The sequence below is a fragment of the Abramis brama genome (genome assembly GCF_963993115.1).
Source record: "Abramis brama genome assembly, chromosome: 25".
NCBI classification, from domain to species: Eukaryota; Metazoa; Chordata; class Actinopteri; order Cypriniformes; family Leuciscidae; genus Abramis; species Abramis brama.
The window spans coordinates 26,563,347-26,585,644 of NC_139987.1; the positions used below are offsets into that span (position 1 = coordinate 26,563,347).

The window sequence follows — 22,298 nt, forward strand, 5'->3', positions numbered from 1 at the left end:
ATCACTATTAAAACAATGGACTCCAAGCACAACTATGCAATATGCTTACAAAATCTATAACACATTTTTAATGGTATTTGAATAAAGGGTGAAGATGACAATTTATTATATATTGAAGGACAGTAATAGTAAAAAATAAACAAATAAAAAATGGAATGGTCCTAAAATAGGCTCTATTTAATTCGTTTGAATTTGGGGTGAAATATATCTTTGGAGTAAACTGCATGTAAACACCAGGAAAAACAAACATGCTCCAAAATGTCCAAACCTGATGTCTAATGTCTTGTGCTGCTAATCACTGTGGTAAAGGACTGACCCATATGAGCTCCTCAAACACCACACAAACAGGTCAGAGGTGTGTGACGCTCTTCAGATAAATCACCCAGAGCCACCAGCTGCCGGACGGCTTCTGAGAAACCCTTAATGTCACCCATCAGTGGGTCAGCATTCTTCAAATACACAAGACCTCTCCAGTAATAGTGAGAAAGCAGGCGTGGGAAACAGAAGCCGAGGCTGACGCAAACACCTTCAGATCACCTAGATGAGTGGCGCCAGGGCTGAAACTAGGGCATTCTCTGAGTCCTTCTGTCATTCTGAGACCATGTTTATGCCATCAGCCGCTGTCAGATCATTAGAAGGGGCGGAGCCTCTCGGTTTTATATACACACATTCCAACCCAAATCCTGGGTTGAGCCTTTTTGGTACATTTTTTGGGTTATTTTTTCAGTGTTTGGGTAGTTTTTGTGTAACCCAGATCTTGGGTCATTTATTGCGGGGGGTTTTGCGACCTCTTCAGGATAGAGAAGCGTAGCTCTGTCAAATCGGCGCATGTCTTCTGTAAAATACAGATTTGCGTACATTTTATTTTATCTATAAATTCATTATTGTTCTGTACATCTGTCACAGTGTCTGGTTTGTGTTCCCTGGGTCACCACTAGATGTCCTCATTCCCCACGGTGTCTGTCACGTTCTGAACTACATTCCCCACGATCCTTGTTTCTTCATTGCACTCAGCTGTCCCTTGTCACTAATCATTGCACTCAGCCTATTCCCCATTAGCATTGTCATTTCCCTGTGTATATAAGCCTGTCTGTTTTAGTGTTTGTCATGGAGTCGTTGTTATATGTCACACTACACTTCTGATCTGTGTTCCTAGCCTGTTCTTGTTTGTTTCTTGTTTATTTTGTATTTGGACTGCTATTATGGATTTTGACCCCTGCATGGATGACTACGAGTTGGATTGCCCTAACATTAAAAATACTGCTAATGGATCTCTCTGTTTCCCGAGTGTGTTCCGTGACAACATCATTTAATCTTGTGCAAAGCAACATACAAGGGGCGCGATGTGAGTCGATCTAACATTTTATGATTTTATTCAAAAAAAGATACAGAATATAAATAATTAGATATGTTCTCAGAACAGTACACTGATTGTTTGTGGACAGGTTATGGAATCAGTCACAGCATATGCAGTGTTTCCCCTACCATTATATAAGGGGGGCGCCCCGCCCTCCTAACGGCTCCCCCCGCCCCCCTTGAAGGTCAAGTAAATTTGATTTGATTTTCTTTATAGCGCCAGATTAATTTTTTTTTATTTTATTACAAAAACTAAATAGCCCTTAAGTAATATGTTATTTATCTTATTTCCACGATGGCATGTCTTTTCTGTCTGTGTTTGCGCGTTTACGATTATCCAAATGAGTGCGCAAGCGCGCACACTCACACACAAACAAACACTTGCGTCAAATACAGATGAGCACTAGCGGACAGAGAGCGCGCGGCGGGAAATATGTCGCTGAACTGAAGATGGCAACACTCACTCTACTGCGAGTAGCAGCCGGAGTAGCTCTCCTAACGCCCGTTTCACAAATATTTCGTTTGCAGTGTGTATGCGGTGAGTATTGTTTTCCGTACCCATGTTTACAGAGCTTTCACACTGCACGCGGATGCAGTCCGTGTCGATGATCGATCCGTTCCAGTTGCGGTGCGTATACAGCAGTGCAGCGATCGTTTCCGCACCGAGTCTATTTTTGCCGTTTATATACTGTCTATGATTTTTGCTGTTCTGCAAACGCTGAATTAAAGTGACAGCGCATGTTTCGTGGTCAAAATTAACACAGATTGACCTGAAAATGTAGTCATTTCACCATAAGTGCGATTAATTAAATAAAATGTATGTATTTATACCATAAATGTATTTAATTAAATGCTACTTTTTTCATTTTAAGACCGGGGTAAAGCAAGGAAAACTACAATTTACCTCAACAAGGCGACATAATGACATTCGTGGAGGTGGAAAAACAAGTTCTTTGTGACATGCAAGATTTATTGTATTAAAATTGAAATGCAAAAGATTTTAATATAAATACATGGTTAAATATTTTACCACTTGCTTGAGCAACTTAATATATAATTATATAGAAGTAATGCATTGAATAATACATTGTTTAAAGTGTGTTTAAACGTGAACGCGCGTTCACAGCAGTGCTGCGCCTGACAGGATTATTCTCTCCAATGCATCATAGAAATAAAAACTTCTCCCATTTAAAATTTGTTTGTCATATAAATGTATTAACTAACATTAACGAACAATGAATGAGCAATATATTTGTTAGTATTTATAAATCTTTTTTTAGTTGTTAGTTAAAAAATAAAACTATTTAAGCTCTGGTCCATTAATATTAACAAATACTTCTATAAATTTAACAAACGTTATTTGCAAAAGTCAATTTTAAAAAGATTTAAATATGTTTATTTTATTTTTTTAAAGAGATATCTTATGTCAACATTTTTTTTTAAAAATTTGTGTTTTATGTTAACTTTTACAAAGCATTACCCTCCCAGACAACCAATTAATGTGATTGATAGATAGATAGATAGATAGTGTCTGTGTCAATTTTCCTCAACCAACCAACCAACCCCCCCCCCCCCCCCCCCCCCCCCCCCCAAACCTGTAAACCTAGGGGAAACACTGATATGTTGGGTTACGAGTGAAACGCAGTTCCCCCGCTGAACACGACACGAGCGTTACGGCGGAAACACATCTACAGAGACTCGTCGATTACACTTGATATTACTTGTAAATGTTTTAATTTTTACTTCTAATATTTGTTAAATGAGCTTAAATGTATGCAATATGTATTCATAAAATATGAAATATAAAATACTGTAAAATATGAAAATAAAGGAATTATCATGCAAACCAGTGGTTGTGTGGAGTATTTTTATTTTATTTTTATTTTTTTAAGTTTAGAGGATTTAAGTTCATCTGTAAACATTAATTCATGTATGAAGTAAAAAAGAAAAAAAAGAAGCTAGTATTATAGTAAAAATGAATCAAACCATTATTCTGGGTTAAATAAACAACCCAATTTGCTGGGTAAAATGAACCCAACATGTGTTCTGTCCTATATTAACCCAGTCCTTGGGTTGCCCAGTGTTTTTGTAGAGTGTAGAAGCAGCCAATCAGGTGCCACTGATGAAAGTACGTCTTTGATTTTGGGGCTTTCTCAAGCGCAGATGTGAGTTGTGTATGTTTACGAGCGTCTCCATATCAGGCTCTGTAGACGAGTGATGGGGAGCATCTTGATTGACGGACTCGTCTTGCTCCGGCACGCGTGTTCTGGCACTGAAAGCACGTCTCTGGCCGAGCGTGAAAGCGAGATGGCGTGTTTATGCGAGTATCGTGTCAGTTTGAAGGGCTGCCAGCTGCGCCATGTCTATTAATATCAGCTTTGACCGGGGTGAAAGATTCACCAATGTCAGAGCAGGTTATGTTTACTTCTTCACAAAGATCAGACCTACACTACTAGTCAAATGCTTGTAATAATTAAGGTTTTTATGTTTTTGTAAGTCTCTTCCGCTCACCAAGGCTGCGTTTATTTGATTAAAAAAATACAGTAAAAACTGTGAAATATTATTACAATTTGAAAGTAATGGTAATAATGGTTCTTATTATTACCATCAATTTTGATATTTCTTGATATTCTTGAGGAAACCATAATACATATTTTCAGGCTTTTTTGCTCAATAGAGTTCAAAATAACAGAATTATCTTTACAGTCACTTTTGATCAATTTAGCGCATCCTTGCTGAATAAATATATTAATTTCTTACACTTTTGCACTTTTTCACTTTTTCTTACCCCAAACTTTTGAACGATAGTGTATCACGGTTTCAGCAAAAATATAAAGCAGCACAACTGTTCTCAACACTGATAATAATAAATGTTTCTTAAGAAGCAAAACAGCATATTAGAATGAGTATTAAAATATATCCAATCCAGTTGTAATAATATTTCACAATATTACCGTTTTTACTGTATTTTATCAGCCTGGTTGAGCATAAGTCACTTCTTTATAAAAACATTTTAAAAATCTTAATTATTACAAACTTTTGACCAGTATGTGCTTGATAAGCATCTAATTTGAAAACTATTGGTATTTAATAGAGAGTTGATCCTCCATAACAGCAATCTAGGAAAGCTTTTCTCTAGATGTCCATGTTTTCTACAATAATGTAGAAATATGCATTGCTCACTGCATGAATGGAAGGAGGTTTGTCGCTCCCTAGAGGTTCACGGCTGCTATGACAGGTTTGATCAAGAGCGCTGAATCCAACACAACCAACAGGACAGAATCAAAGCAAACAAGACTTATAAAAACACCCCAGAGATCTCAAACTCTGCTCAAACACCAGTCAGATATTTCAATATGAAATGCTCAATATTGATAAATCACAAGAGAGAACAGGAGAACACAGTGAATTGGTTTAAAGGTTTAAAATCAAAGTTCATTTTTACTTAAAGGGTCATGAAACCCTAAGCTAGGGTGTTGAACATCAATGTTACCATTCATTTGTTTTAATTTATTAAAGAAAACGAGTTAATTTTAAGCTAATTGCTAATTGTCAGCGTTACAACATGTGACGTTTTCTTGTACTATAGTACATCGATGACTCATAGTTATTAATGAGACTGCTTGTCGTTATCCAATGAGAAGATACCTCGCGTAATTATTCACGACAGCACGCGCTGATTTCCTATGACAGGCGCTTCAAACAGTGAGATGATCGCATACAGTGAGTGAGAGATGCGGTAATGGGTCAAAAACGAGTGTTTCTCTTCAATAGATCCTGAGTCTTCAACACAAACGCCATTCATCCACACTGTGAGTGTAACCGGACTTTACGGCCCTTCAACCGATCAAACTGCAGCAAAATGAGCCTCAAAAGTTATTAAAGATACAAAAGCGTGTTGATATATGTTTAAAGTACAAATGCGAACAGCTGTGCATTTATTTGTGCATTAACTGATTGCTCTCACAGGATATGTACTGTATGTATTAGTGTAATTTACGATGAACCATGTATAATGTGTGTATATTGTGATCAGTTTTCGGTCTCTCACGGCCACTTTTGAAGCATTTTTCAGAACTGTGGTGAAAACTGAAACGGGGTTTCATGACCCTTTAAATTCCTGGAATAATATGAAAACCAATGGGAAATCTCACCTGTGAAGGAGGCCTTTGTGAGAGGAGGCTGATTACACATGGGGGATCGCCTGTGAAAAATTGAGGAAAAAAGCAGAAAGCATTATATATGACTAAACATTTGATTATTGCAGTCAAAGTACCAGGTGAATTGTTCTCCTCTGCTCTTGCTGCACGTCAACAACGCTCCATGACACTTGTAAAGCTGTGTAACTGCACTCACTTGTTGGACGCTCGATCTTGCTGAAGGTTGGTTAACGCTGCAAAGTTATTCCGTACCGTCCTCAAACTAGCCAGCACCTTCAAGAGCAGAGCAAAACAAGACGTCATTTAGGTTTTGTTTTATCCATCACAGTTCACCTTGTACAGAATAACACAGTCAGGAAAGGAAAGGAATTTAAAGGAAGTAGAGCTTCCTTTAAATTCTGAAGCTTTACCCACATATGAGGCTGAAATACTGTCAAAAAGTGTTTTTAATAGGGACGCACGATATATCGGCCACTATATCGGTATCGGCTGATATATGTTCATTTTTAATGTTATCGTTATCAGCCGGATAAGAAAATTTGGCTGATATCTTAAAGCCGATAAATAATGTATTATTTCCTTCAGCTGAGACACTTCAGCTGAGACACTGTTCAACATGATGGTTCTGAATTGCTTGAAATATGATTGGAATCACTTCAAAACAGGAAAATACAGTTCAGTGCAACATGTCTGTCATATCGGCTACATAAAATTATAATCAGAACATCATAATTGTGTGCTTGTGACATGGCTTTTAATGGTAAGACTCTCAAATTCTATAAAAATTTCTAATTTATCGACCAATATATCGGTTATCGGCTTTCAAATATAAAGAATTATCGGTTATCGGTATCAGCCAAAATGTTTATATTGGTGCATCCCTAGTTTTTAATGTTAAATAGTGTGTAAAGTCAACATGATACGCATTCCCTGTCATTTTGTGAAGCATTCACTTGTGCATGTTATTCCAAAAATACATTTTCATAATCATTTATTAAAAAGAAATATCTGAAATGATTTTCATTTTCACTCTTCGTCACCACTTTTTATAATCCAATCAGATTCTGATGGATAAAGGTCCCGTCCTACAGTGTTTCACGTTGAATATCCTGCGATTTGTCAAATTACGGAAGTAAAACGGGTTGCAAAACAGCTTCATGTTGACTTTAACACTGCAGAAGGGCCTGATAGTCTACTCGCTGGATGAGATGTATCCCAGAGTTCACCATGAACTGCTTCCTGGGTCACTGACCTGTGCAAACGGCGTAACGATGAGGTCATCTCCATGACTGCAAGAGAACGGACAAAGTCAGGACATCAGGACACACACACACCTCAAATACAAAGCCAAAGAAAACCATGACTCTCTTAACGCGTCATACGCATGTTTATAATGTTGCATGCATTTGTCATGACAAACGAACCATATCCTCAATAAAAGTGCAGATTTTTCCAAAGGAATGCATGATGTTCTTGCGTTTAGTCCTTCAGGAGGAATGAGATATGGTTTGTCTGTGTGACAATAGACAACAAGGCAGGGACACGCTTGCATTAATGCTTTCAATGCTAGTGAATGTTCACTACCAGTGTGTGGATGACCTACAACTCCTTCACATCTCACTGTGAGACTCAACACATTCAGTTAACATCACACATGCTGCTCGTGTCTAACTGTGTACAAGAGGTTTTCACACCAAAATCACTTGAAAAGTGTCATTTCTGAGGAATTATATGTAAATTGCATGGACCTTTGATGATGCAACATTAGTGATGATGACTGTGCACAAAGAATATAGAGTCAAAAAGATGCAAGACAAAACATGATAGAAATTAAACTGGATGAGATGCATAATAAACGATTAAACATCAAGTATTAGGAGATTCAGATGTTCAGTTTAGCCTGTCTAGCCCTCACTGTCGCGCATTACCCTCACTGTCCTGATCTGATGGGGAATTGTGGTGTGAAATGGATAATATGATGCAAAAACCTCTGATTTTATTCAGCAATCTGGTCCTCATTAGCTCTGTAAAAGTGTTAAACTGTCATACTCGTGACAGCGAGACGTGCACATGCTTGAGTCTCAGTCTCTTCAAGCTGTAAATGAACTTTCTAAATCATAAATACGGATGTTCACGCTGACAGTGATTATATTACAAGTGGTGAACACGTTAGACTTCAGTATGCATCTGTATATGACCAATCAATTCCTACAAGTTTTCAATGAATTTACAGATGTGAAGGAAAAGGGACTGCACTCTAAAGACACATTTCTAACCGATTAACTTTTTAAATGCAGAGCATAAAAAAAAAAAAAAAAAAAAGGACTTAAAGGACTTTATTATAGGATTGTATAAACTTCCATGACTTTCGAGGCCTGATTCCTAGATAATTCGAAGTTTTTCATGACCGTATAGGAAGCACAGTAAGTAGTAAATCACTGTCAGTGTGGATGGACGGCCCTTTAATCGGATAAGCTGACCTGTAAGTGTTCTGCTGGCTCATTTGCGCGCTGTAAATGCAGTTAGTGAGCAGCTAGTGGCTGTTAGTCGCAGCGGTGGGGGTTACGGCGCGAGTGTGTGAGTGTGTGAGGGTTTCTGAGCACAGAACGAGACCTCCACAGCAACACGAACACACACAACATACCCTCTCTGCCTGTCATCCGGAAGGCTGAAGAAGCGTCCGATTTCACGCGCGACTCGTGTCCGCTTCAGCATGTGTGTGTCGCTGACACTCCTGCGGTTTAGCATGATGCCGTGTGTGTGTTCCTCCATGTGTGTGCATGCATGCATGGCGGCTTCATTTCCACACGCCGTTGGGGAAGAAAAGGTCAGCGGCAGGCGTGTGTGTAGCGTATCACGCGCTGTGCTGTGTGTGTCGCAAACAGAGCGCTAAACATAGCACAAGGCCACGGCTTCAGCAAGTGCAACAACCTGCTGCCACAGGAAGGAGAAAGTGTCCAGGTCAGGTGTGTGAACCGCAGATAAACCACACCTGACGTCTGTGACTGATGCCGACTCCATTATGGAGAGTGGAAAACTAACTCTTGATAAAATGGGCCATTTATGAGCTCTGTGCTCAGTGTGCTGAGACTGCCAAAGCTTTCAGAAACACTAAATGACAGACAGCGGGCAGCTTATCAAAGCCAGAAGTTCAGTGGGAAACACAGATGAAACCAGCTCGTCTTAAAGTCCTGTTTCAATATTAGGCTAAATCAGTCTAATGCTTGGCCAATGTCTGTCTGTCTAGATCTATCTATCTATCTATTAGTGTTGTCAAAAGACCCGGTACTTCGGTACCAAGTCGGTACTAAAAAAACGTAAACGTCACGGTACCAAGTTTTCTTAAGTACCGGTGGTACCGAGGACCCGTTCAAACCCGGTTCCTTGATGCGCATGCACTGAGCGCGTGCTGTTGCGCGTCATCTTTATTAAAGCGCTGAGACACACACGCGCATTGTGCGTGGCAAGCGCGCTCAATATGACGTCCAAGTTGGGTCATGGTTGGACGTCCAAATAGTGGACCTAGTTTGGACGTCGAATAGATGTCCAAAATTGGTCATGGACCGACGGACCCAATATAGACATGATCTGCACGTCTATCCGACGTCCAATGTTTAGTGTTTAGTGCATATAAGTTCATGGATAATTTGTTGTTTTGTCGTTAGTGAAAATCAATATTGACCTTGTATTTGAAAAAGGATCCTCATACTGTATAAAAACAATACTAATTCAGACTAAGTTCATTCGCATTCGGAGATTGACTATTTTTGAAACGGTGCGAACTGCGCTCTATGATGACGAGGAAGTATCAGCAAATAACGTATTGATTTCTAGCCCTTTGGTACCGAAATTGGTACCGAGAACCGTGGATTTTCACTGGTATTGGTACCGAATACTGACATTTTGGTACCGTGACAACACTACTATCTATCTATCTATCTATCTATCTATCTATCTATCTATCTATCTATCTATCTATCTATCTATCAATCTGTCTGTCTGTCTATCTGTCTGTCTATCTATCTATCTATCTATCTATCTATCTATCTATCTATCTATCTATCAGTCTGTCTGTCTGTCTGTCTGTCTATCTATCTATCAGTCTGTCTGTCTGTCTATCTATCGTCTATCTATCTATCTATCTATCTATCTATCTATCATCTATCTATCTATCTATCTATCGTCTATCTATCTATCTATCTATCTATCTATCTATCTATCTATCTATCTGTCTGTCTGTCTGTCTGTCTGTCTGTCTATCTATCAGTCTGTCTGTCTGTCTATCTATCGTCTATCTATCTATCTATCTATCTATCTATCTATCTATCTATCTATCTATCTATCTATCTGTCTGTCTGTCTGTCTGTCTATCTATCTATCAGTCTGTCTGTCTGTCTATCTATCGTCTATCTATCTATCTATCTATCTATCTATCTATCTATCTATCATCTATCTATCTATCTATCTATCGTCTATCTATCTATCTATCTATCTATCTATCTATCTGTCTGACAAACACTGCCGCCTTCCGAAAACTGCGGCCTGCTCTGATTGGTCAGCAGGCCGCAGCAGTCTTGCAGAATGTACTTGAAGCCTTACTTGAATGTGTTATAAAAATATTTTTAATGCATTAATTGTGCCTTGTAATGCACTTTATAATGCATTGTATATGGATAATTATAACCAAAGTTATAATACAGTATAATACGTATTTATTGTTACACATTTAGAAAGTAAACAAACAATCTGCAAATATTATAATGCATTTTAACTGCAGTTTAACTGGTTTTAACAGCTAACTTAGTAAGATCAGTTTCAAACGTTTGCTCAATCATGACAGTAGGAAAGAGAAAACTGACCATAGATATAATAAAGCTCATGATAATGCTCACTGTAGCGCCCCTTGTGGCAACACAGAGAATGCAAGATGTACTTGAGTTGTGTTATGAGTTGTTTTCTCATATTCTGAAGTGAAATGACATGCGAAATCAAGCTTGCATACCTAGAAAACATGTAGACGAGTCTGCCTCAGGCCTTAAATTGAAAATGAATCATTCTGAACAAAACCAAATGTGTTTCACTATCAAAAATAAAGTGGAACATTTTCATTGAAATCTGATCAAACGGATTCACAAACAAATGATTCAGACTTTCCAACAGTATTAATTACAAATGCACTAAGTGCAATACTGTTAATCCAAAGGCCGATGAACGTCTAAAACTTCCAGAGCAGTGAGACGGTAGAAGGTAATCTCCGGAAACGACATGATATTTCCTGCCATTCCGGTTTAAGAATGGATTCTCTGGCAAAACGAAACAAAAACGTGCATCCGCCGTCCCTCGGGACTCTCCATAATGCATGAGCTAGTGCAGGGTTACATAGAGAAACACTCTGAGCTTGCAAAAATCAGGCCAGAGAGAGGAAGTGCACTGATATCTTCCATAACCGTTCCATTTGCTTTCGCTATGTGATCTGGGCTGTTGTTTATGTGCTAGTTTTGCCATGCAACTGAAGTCATTTCTACAATAGTTCATAATTACACCTCTATTCTGTTGCATTCGTATGCTCTGTTTCTAGTGAGCTGTCTATAAAGGCAGCAATTTAAGGCATGCTTCAGGTCTCAAAAGAGAAGTGGCATGCAAAAATACATGCAATATGAATTTAGAGTTCATGCATTGCAGAGATCCATTAAAAAAGCGAGAGAAATGTTAATTATTAATACTAAAAAGGATTAATAAAAATGTTTGGTAACACTTTATTTTACAGTGTCCTTGTTACATATGTTACATGTACTTACCATAGTAATAACAGTTAATTATGCATAATTACATGCAACTAACCCTCAACCAAACCCTAACCCTATAGTAAGTACATGTAGTTGCTTAATATTACTCAGTACTTAAATATATAATTACACTGTAACAATGACACCTCAAAATAAAGCGTAACCAAATGTTTATAATAATTATAAAATAATATGTATTAAATACATACTTTTGTATTATACTTGAATTATTTTACATATTAATACAAAATAATAATCAAAAAATGTATATGTATGCACATGCATGGAATTAATTGCATTGGCAAAATGCTACAGAAAACAATTGTGAAGTAAAATATGAAACAATGTAAAGCGTTCTAAACCAGAACAGTTATGCTGTCTAAGGCTAGGCATTAGCAGGCTCACTGGGTTTCAATGCAACAAAATGTCTAGCACTGTATTGCTTATTAGATCAATCTAGTGAGGAACATTAAATTAGGCCACACAATAGAGCGTATGCATTCACGGCGGCTGGAGGAAATAATAATAATAATAGTCACATGTGCACCTCTAAACTGCTATTATCAGTGTCACATGCAATGCAGGATCATGGCAGAGATGGAGACTGACAAACACACACACTCACACACACATCCAAGCCACAAGCAGCATGTCATCCGAACTCAGTCTTTTCCATGCGATATCTTTCATAACGTTTCCCTACGCGCTTACGACACACACAGGGTTTAATGCGCAGAATCTTCAACCAATCAAATCAACCTGAGAATTGAAGACGCGTCCCTGTTGTCGCATCCCTTGAGGTTTGCGTGGCGGGTTGATTTGGTTGTCATTCTGTGCATTAAATGGTGAGGGTGTAGGTGAGGGGTCTCGATGCGTGTGAGACCGTGATGCTCGCGTCTACAGGTGAAGCAAGGTGATGCAAATTAGACAAGCAAGAGCATTCCTTGAGGAAGAGCAAGGCCAGGAGCTGCGAGCCAGAACCACAACTTACTTTCCACTAATAACCGGCTCAGATCTCCGAGAGACCAGGCCCGGTCTCGGCAGGTGGTTATTCCTATCGATAAGGACACAGTTTGTCAGACAAACACACACACACACACACACACACGTTGCTTCTTCTGCCTTTGTGGTTTGAGAAGTAGCTGAACGAGCGTGTCTCTAAAGAGGTCAGACAGTCTCTCTCAGGTTCTTCAGTGACTTTAGCTACTTGCTTTGGCTTTATTAATGTCATATTAAAGGAATATTTCTTCCAAAAACTCACCTTCATATCATTCCAAACTTGATGATTAATGGGTACTGTGGATACCGTGCTCTCGAAAGAAGCAAACACACTAATGGCTTTATAGAAATTTGCAGTAGATCTCAAATTCGTCAATTTCCAGAGACATAAATCCTGGTTCGTCCGCCAGCAACCATTTACTTTTGCTGAACTGAAGAGCGACATGCACATCCTTAAAAAAAATTCTAATTTTGTTCCACAGATGAAAGAAAGTCACGTTTGGAACAACATGAGGGTGAGATTAATATTTGATGCAATATTTACACTAGCATTTAAAAGTCTGGGGTCGGTAAGATATTTTAATGTTTATGAAAGAAGTCTCTTTTGCTCAACAAGGCTGTATTTATTTGATCAAAATACAGTAAAAATGGTAAAATATTATTATAATTCTAAAATAGCTGTTTTCTATGTGAATATATTATGATACGTAATTTATTCCTGTAATCAAAGCTGAATTTTCAGCATCATTACTCCAGTCTTCAGTGTCACATGATCCTTCAGAGATCATTCTAATATGATGATTTGATGCTCAAGAAACATTTATGATTATTATCAATGTTGAAATTATTATTTTTCATTGATATTTTTGTGGAAATCGTGATACATTTTATCAGGATCTTTTGATGAATGTGAAGAACAGCATTTATTTGTGATCAAAGTCTTTTGTAACATTATAGAAATGTCTTAATTTCTTTAAATTACTGACCCCAAACATTGAATGATAGTGTTCATAAAGACTTTTGTTCTCCTCATTGTGTGTTTCAGAGAAACGATGTAGACAGAAAAAGAAAGGCTGAGGTAAACACGAGAGGGTCATGTGACCTGAGGGCAAACACACACACACACACATGTACACGTACACGCACACACACACACGCACACACACACACACACAATGTCATTTATGGATGAGACAGCTAAATGTTTATGTGGGCCTGATTCGAATTAGCATAATTTGGGTTCGGCTAATTGGTCCTTTTTCGACCTGTAGATATGATTGTTTAAAAAAAATAAAAGGAAATCAAATGAGATCACTATTCTTTAACTTTTTTTGTTTTGTTACCGGACAGGAAAACTGTAAGAACTGGGTGTTTTTATAGCTGCATGGACAAATGAAATGATGATGAACCACGACACAAGCATCTCATTTCTAAGTGTGCTTTTGTGAAACAAAAGCGTGTCCAAAGAAAAGAAAACTCAACTGACCTCAAACAAAGCAAAGGATAATGGGAGAATGGCACATTTGAAATGTTTTGGAGTGCTCACATGTCACTGGCGATGGAGGAGTTTCGGGACATGGACTTCGGCGACAGGTCATAGTCGCTGTCGGAGCGGTAGAGGAACGATTCCCTCCGCTGGCTGTGCACGAAGTTAGCCTGAATGATCAGACCTGAACCCGGACTCATCATGGGATCCAGAGGACTCCGTCCTGACGACGTGCCATTGTCCACGTCAAAGCTGGAGAGAGAGAGAGAGAGAGCATGTTACGCAACCAATAAACAAGAGTTAGACTTAACATATTACATTTGGTAAAAAAATTAAATAATAATTGCCACAGTTTGTCATGTTTCATTGCGTTATACTCCAAGCACTACTATGCAATATGCTTACAAAAACTATTTTTAATAATATTTCAATAAAGGGTGAAGATGTCAATTTTCCTAGGCCGGACGTCACTTTTGGCCACTACTGTACGTTTAGGGGTGCACTGTAGTAAACAGATTATTGTTCCGGTACTAATAAAAACTATATTAAATATTATGTGTTAAATAATGTTCTTAGTCTTTCCTTGCTGTGGCAGAAAATACAAGTGTTTACGTTGAATTAAATCCTAGTTACAGTGTGTAACCAAAATACCAAGAACATCCAGGAAAAACAAATCTATGAATAATGCAGGACTAAAACACACTGGGACTCTTATTTTGAAATGTCAATGCTTTCCTATTGCGGCTGCTTATGCACTCTTACAACCAGCAACAACATAGGCCCTGTCCCAAATGGCACACTCCGGACTTGTGGACTTCCTCAGAGTCCACACTTTGGTGACGTCATGTAGTGCAGACCTATAGGGCCCTTGGCGCGAGTCCACGAGGGCGCATTGAGAGGTATTTTTGGGACAGACTCGATCGGCACGCCGGAAATAACGGCCTGGTTGTTGTTGGACAGGAAAAATCACATTTTTGCGCTCCGACGTCTTATCTGCATGTCAACTACACATCCTAATTTTACAGTTCTATATTTTGATATTGTGCATATCAACTGGGCATTAAACAATAGATAAATCATGCTTATTTAAATGATGTATACAGTTGTACATAATAATAGGCTACATAATGTTCCATTTGAAGTAAGATTACAATTTTAAAACATAATTTGAACATAATTTTTTCAATTTACAGGTTACAATATTCATACTATGTTTATGACTCAGTAAAGCCCTGACATTCGGTTCTATTTATTTAATGAATCATAATGCGATCGTATTATTAAACGCGCTATTATTATGTTTGAGACATCAACCACTGGTCGATGACCATAATGTTTGTATAAACTGTAGGTAACAATTGGTAAAATGTACATTTAGGTCATAAAAACCGTAATATTTTCTTCTCAGCCATGTCAACAATTATCCGTGAGTGAAATCTCCTCCCATCTGTTGTCTGATTGGCCTTTCGCAAGGATTCCTGGGTAGTTAAAGTGCGTGGAGCCTGCTTCTATGCGGGCTTCGCGGAAGACCGCTTCAAGGGTACAAAGGGGGCGCTGCTGAGCACACTTCAGAGCGGTAAAATGCTGAATGGGACGGCCTACGGACTCGTAGACTCAGCGAGCACGCGCAATTCAAGTCCACGAGACCGAAAGTCCGCATGAAGTGCGCCATTTGGGACAGGGCCATATTACAAAATGAACATCATACAGGAAGCATAGTCATAATTCATCAACAGGAAATCATAACCAATCGTTTGAAACGTGCAACACTTTAATTTAATAAATTTTAATAATTAAATCATAGGCTTTTGAAGTTTAATAATCACACGTCACATTCCTGTTTTTCCATCTCCACATTTAAGACCTCTTAAAATAATCATTAAGATGTTTGTTATGCCATTTAAAATATTTTTTTTTACCTTAAATTTCATAAAAATGAAATGCATTTTAAAAATTTAGTTTGCACACATTTATTTTTAGTCGCAAATGTGAGTGAAACTCTTGCACTACTGAGCGCAGCAAATTAACCCCACAGATCTGAGCGTAAATGAAGATGAAGATGTTTACAGTGCTCATACAGATACTGTCAAATGAAATTCCAGGACTTTCAATGACTCTTCAAGCACTACTGGTTTTCTAGGAATACAATCAGAGATCTCACTTATCAAACAATATTATCTTTCAAATTCTAAAAAAGGTATTTCAGAAATGCAGTTTTAATAGGATTTCAAAATCCTATTCAAGTCCATCATATGCAATCCCCTGAACCATTTCCTCTTTCAAACAGATTTTTTCCCACATGATTGACCTGAAGAAGTTGTATTATATAATTGGAAATATATGAGCAATATCACGCTAATAGCCATGTGAAATGGCTCTGTATGAGATACGCAGCATTGATTTTGCGTGAAAAGATTGTATTTGTGTTTCTAAATGTATATGTATATATTGTCTTTCAATAATTCAAGCACTTTTCAAGTATTTATTCATAAATATTAAATTTACTTAACTTAAATGACAAAAACATCTAATTGAAGTACTTGAAGCACCTTGTACGAACCCTGTTTGTGAACTCATGGAGACTGCCTTTCCTAAAGCTAAAGCTGCTTATCATAATGAGCGTACGCTAGCAGAGACTGAAGCACAGAGGTTTCCCTCTCAGTGACGTCTAACACACACAAAGGTACACACTGTCAGTGGGCTTAGCTGGCGTTCGCTAATGGTCAGCTGAGGTCCTCATGACGTCACACACACTGATTCATCAGGTGAGCGAGTTTCCCCGCCAGCACCAGCTCATCTGAAACCCAGACAAATCCTCAGTGACTCACTCCACACGTCAATTACCTAGAAAGTCTGATTGAGTGAAACGGCAGAAACACGTGGAACTGGAACCTCTCGACTGTTTTGTCTCGGATTTTGTTTGCAGGCCAAACAAAAGAGCAGATTTCAAAACTTAACGGGGTGGTTGATTATGATTTCACTCTTCTAACTTTAGTTAGTGTGTAATGTTGCTGTTTGAGCATAAACAACATCTGCAAAGTTACGACGCTCAAAGTTCAAAGCAAAGGGAGATATTTGCTTTTAAAGAAATCGCTTTTTAAGGACTACAACAAACGGCTGGTAGAGACTACACCACATTCCTCCCGGGCTAGTGACATCACCAACCCTAAAATTTACATAAACCCCGCCCCCTGAACACGATTTATAGATTATCAAGACAGAATATGCTAATCAATGACTAGAAGATAACTACACATAAGCTACATAAAGTCATCAACTAACCATTCAGAAATGTGCTGTTGCTTCTACATGTTGTCACTTCTTCTTGAGTCTCTCCATCATTGTCTGACTCCAGTTTGAACATAAAAGGCTAAAAGTTTTTGAAATTTTCAGTGTACACGCAGAGTTGTTGAAGCTCCGCCCCCTGTGCCGGGAGCAGCAGCTCATTTGCATTTAAAGGGACAGACACAAAACGGTGCGTTTTTGCTCACCCTCAAAAATGTACAACTTTAACATGCTATATAAAAATATATAAAAATATCTGTGGGGTATTTTGAGCTAAAACTTCACATACACACTCACATCAGAGACTTATTTTACATCTTGTGAAAAGGGCATTATACCACCCCTTTAAGAAGCATGAGAAGAGAAAGAGAAACTCTGATAAACGTCTATCTGTAATGGTGGGGAACATGCTGAAATTCCTCTCCTAAAAAGGATGAGCCGTCAGATCTAAACGCTCGCTAACACAACCCAGACCACTACATGATGTTTAGCACAACACACTGCAGACTGACATCACCGTGTCTGAGGAGAACTGACAGCTTGAACTCATGTACACAGGTTTAGTTATTTGTTACTAGTGTACACAGGTTTGCTGAAGCGCCGATGAATGGTTTGATGGATCCAGCGAGAACTCGTCCTCTACTCAGGATCGAGTCACTTGATCTCAGAGTTCAAGCTCTTCCCTCGTCCTCAAAGCTTCGACACCAGAACGTTTTGAAAGACTTGTTTTGAGGTCTAAGAAACGTTTTCCTTCCTGTTTTACACTTGGGCCACATTTGCATCGCTGTGGTTAAGACAAGATTGTGCAAAATTCTATTGTGCAAAAAAAGCCTGACATATTGAAAACAATGAATCTATTTATCATCTATCCATCCATCCATCCATCTATCTATCTGTCTGTTTGTCTGTCTATCTATCATTCAGGGCTGCCAACTTTTGAGTTTAGCTTGGAGTGAGAATTATGGAGGGGGAGGGGGAGGTCCAATGACTGGTAGACTATTACTTTTATTATTTCTTTGATACAAATTTTACAATTCAATTATTGTAGTTTGATTCCAATCTTGATTTAACATCGATTAATTTTGATAAATATTAGGTACAGTAGATACATGTTAATTTTTATATCGGTATATCGGTCACCATATCGGTATCGGCCGATATATGTTCATTTTTAATGTTATCGTTATCAGCCTGATGAGAAAATGTGTCTGATATATATATCGGCCGATACCGATATGGTGGCCGATATATCGTCACCATTGGAAATCAAGATTGGAATCAAACTACAATAACTGAATTGTAAAATTTGTATCAAAGAAATAATAAAAGTAATAGTCTACCAGTCATTGGACCTCCCCCTCCCCCTCCCCAATTCTCACTCCAAGCTAAACTCAAAAGTCCTGAAAGCTCTGACTGACTGACCTTGAAGAGAGACGCATAAATCAATGACCCGCAGTCAGATCCTTCAGTGTGAAGTCCTCAAAAGACTTTTGCTTCGAGTTAGACACGTCACGGTTCAGCTAAACCCTAATCTGTGTGACAATCTGTGTCCTGCAATGTAACACCAAACATTTGCTCATTTAATATGAGAAAAATAAGAGCTCAGGGACTCTCAGATGCACCAGCATGGCGAACATCACAAGTAAATCTCCTGATGTCTAGTGACGCACAGCAAATGAGACATCGGGGAGACTGGAAAACTCACTGCTTTTAGCTTCTCCGTGGGATGTTTGTCCCGCACTGGGACGTGCTCTGCGCTTCTGTGGGATTTGGCCTGTTTTGACCTCAGATTTGTGACTAAAGCAGAAGTATTACACTAGTTTCATTAGCAGGTTATGGTCCTAATGCACTTCTGCATAAGAGCGAGACCGCACGTGTGCGTAAAGATACCTGAGCTTTAGCCGATACTGTCGGAGAAGTGTATTGTGATATGACCTCCAGAGGAGAGCTGGAGGGACAGAACGGATGTACCGTATTACTTCACCCTCTACTTTACAACCCGTAACACGGTGCCAATACACTCAAACCTGTTTATCTTGGACGGTCACCATGGGAATGTACACTAAACGTCAATGCGCTGTGGATTGGGAAAGAAAGGATATTAGATGAACATTTGTTTCGGCACATTAACCACAAACATGCAGGGATTGATGCATTTACATGAAGCATCATTCACAAGTTCAGTAATATGAAGCTTTTCCTAGAGAAACAGCTTTTATCCTTCAGATCTGATTAGACTGTGAAAAGTAAAACATGCCATCTGTGATATTATTGGTCAATGTCATTTTTTTCTCCCAACCTTTCCCTTGGCCACATCAGTGGAGAAGTTGTTATTGTATTGAGATTATGAAAATATTTTTTTTTTTACGTTAACTTGCTGGAATTAATTTATTTAGAAAGTAAATAGGCTGAATTCTGATTTCAAAATGCAAAAGCATCACCAGTGTACATCTATGGGGATATTTATGAATGAAAAATCACAATGCAACGTTCTTAAAGAGACAGTTCACCCTAAAATTCTGTCATCATTCAAGTTTCAAACACGTGACATTTAAATTTTTCTTTGGAACAGGTATTTTGTAGAATATTTTCATTTTCAAGTTGTGTTTTTTTTTTAAAATATATAATCTGAAACGTGTTGCAGCTTAGTGCTGAGCCTGAGTTCATTCATTTAAGTTTTTATTTACCAGTATTTCACATTATTTCTGAATGTAATACTAAAATGTGACTTATAAACTGATGCAACCATGGTTATTATCGTTAACTAAAACTGTTTTTCTCTCTCAACAATGCAATTTTGACCCAGTGCAACTTATTTTCTGTTAAACACAATAAATGATGACAACTGTGTGGCGGTGAACCATCACTTCAAATGTAATATAAAGCAAAATAAAACCCAACAAGACACTCTTTTTGATGTTAAAAATGCGAGACACAGTCAGTGGATCGGAAAAAAGTGCAACGGCAAGAGATGCATTTTTTACCTTGAGAATGCCACGTCATGCGCGAGACGCTACGAAGCGTGAGCACAGCGCTCAAACACATCTGTCTAATGCGTTTACACTGAAAAACAATGTAAAAGTAGCGCAGTGGAATGGAGAACGCCACGCATACAGCAGCACAACACACTCTTGAAAACTCCTCCATCCAGCAGGACGAGCTGACACATCCGATCTGCTTCACCAGACACCAGGCCGAAGGCTGAGCATCACACACGCTCGCTCATCACGTGATCCGCACGTCACAGAACAGCTGCATCTCCTGCGTTTTACAGTCACGGTGGGGTTCGCTGGTCCACCGGGCCTCGTCTCCGAGAGCCTGACGCACCACAGGCGCCCGAGAGATGCCCTCTCTAATGCCCTGACCGCCGACCGCACGCATACACACGACAATGAGTTTATTAATAAAGGTGCCGAAGACGCATGAGAAGAGAGAGAGGGAAAGAGAGATGCCCTTGGCCTATTTTGGCAGAGGTCGTCCCTGGATAGATGGCAGGCAGGAGACCGAGTCCACAGAGAAAGGGGTTTGGTGACGTGCCACGAGCGTTTCCCAGCGTTTCCAGGTCAGAGCTGACAGTGTGAGCCGAGAGGAGAAAGAGACGGGCGCTGGAGCGTACTGGGGCATCTGCTCTTTAATATGCTCCTGAAACACACTCATAGCAGGAAAGTCACAGTGAACAGGATTATTATCCTGCAATAACGACGCCTAATGTGGCCGTATGCATTGTTTTTGCAGGATGATAACGGGTGGTTATTCTGGTGGAGGAATGCGTGAGCTATTGTGGTCTCGTGTGTTGTGAACGGTCTCTAAAGGCACATCTGAAATCTGACTCAAGCTCCCAACGACGGGATTATGAAAGAACGAAGGACCAGTGGTCGACACTGGGAAAAGATTCACGTCTTTCTATGGGCACAGATATTTTTACACCGCACTAAAGCCACAGAGATGTTAGCTAACAACAAACACACTAAACTCGTACACAAGAACTAGCAGTTGTCAGCCAGAAATTACATTATTGTGAATGAATCATTAGCGCATGTTATTCCAAACTTGCTAAAACTTTTCTTTTCGACTGACGTCACCAAACCCTTGTTTTTCAACTTGACTCCTTTCTGGTATGTGACGCCCACTTTTCACCACGCAGTCACTTCCAGATCTCAGAGACCGAACACGTCTCGTCCTACATTTTTCTTATTAATTATCCTGTTTTGCTCAGAAATAGGTTACAAAAGTTAAAATGGGTTTCATGTTGACTAAACATTCAACCATTTTAAAGGAACATAGTGTTTATAGTCATAAGCACAAAAAATAGTGATTAATAATCAAACTGTGACTATTTGCATATAAATAATAGCATTATTAAAAATCACACACACACACACACACACATATATATATATATTTATATTTATATGGATATACAGTATATATGGATATATTAGATACTATTTAAAATCTGCCAAAATATGTAAAATACTTTTGAATTAGACACACATTTATATATATATATAAAATATTCTATAATTATAAAATAATTTAGATACTATTAAAAACACGTACAAATATGTAAAATACTTTTGAATATATATATATTCAAATTGTCAACCACACACACACATATATATATATATTTATATCTGATCTAAAACAGTTTTAAAAACATCTTCAGTCAGATTAATACGCTTTCATTAGCCAAGAATAATTAGCTATCAGTATCAGCCTCAATTTTCTATGTGGGTGCACACGAAAGTATAACTATATTTAATATTAATACAAAGCAGATCTGTGGTAGACACCGAACTATGAGATGCCACTTTCCTTGCTGAACATTAAGCCGGATCTGAACGCATGCCTGTGAAAGCGAGAACGAGTAAAACTTTACCAGATTCCCTCCGTGTTCCTGAGAGAGCTGGTGGAGCGCGAGCGCGGTTTCATAACGATACTCATGACGAAACGTCTCTCGGTTTTCTCTAGACCTCGTCAAAGTCTGTCCTTCTGCGTGATGGACATGTTCTCCAGATAATCCAGATCTGTGCTCCAACTATGCGTCTCTGAGTCTCTGTGTCTGCAGGGGAAGTAAGCCGGAGTGAATATCACGTTTCTAGTCCTAGCACTGGCCTAGCAGTGGGAGTGTGTGTGTGTGTGTGTGTGTGTGTGAGGAGGGATAAACCCTCAGGGTCCTGTGTTTGTGTGTGTGCCGTATCTCAGCGAGGGAACCAGAGCGGA

The 22,298-nt window shown here is 38.8% G+C and overlaps 1 protein-coding gene across 8 annotated transcripts in view; it reads right to left on the reverse strand.

Moving 5' to 3' along the window:
• The window catches only part of LOC311076057 (3',5'-cyclic-AMP phosphodiesterase 4D-like), a 212,204-nt gene that overhangs the window by 26,231 nt on the left and 163,675 nt on the right, over positions 1 to 22,298 (reverse strand). For 4 of the 8 annotated variants that reach the window (XM_084103910.1, XM_084103911.1, XM_084103908.1 and 1 more), the window contains exons 2-6: positions 13,848 to 14,039; positions 12,294 to 12,356; positions 6,769 to 6,805; positions 5,713 to 5,789; positions 5,511 to 5,560 (exon numbers count right to left, since the gene is read on the reverse strand). In XM_084103910.1, the coding sequence (XP_083960036.1) occupies positions 5,511 to 5,560; positions 5,713 to 5,789; positions 6,769 to 6,805; positions 12,294 to 12,356; positions 13,848 to 14,039 (419 nt within the window). Of the gene's footprint in view, positions 1 to 5,510; positions 5,561 to 5,712; positions 5,790 to 6,768; positions 6,806 to 12,293; positions 12,357 to 13,847; positions 14,040 to 21,954; positions 22,035 to 22,298 lie in introns of those variants that run through there. The other 4 variants (XM_084103913.1, XM_084103914.1, XM_084103909.1 and 1 more) reach the window with 2 other exon arrangements.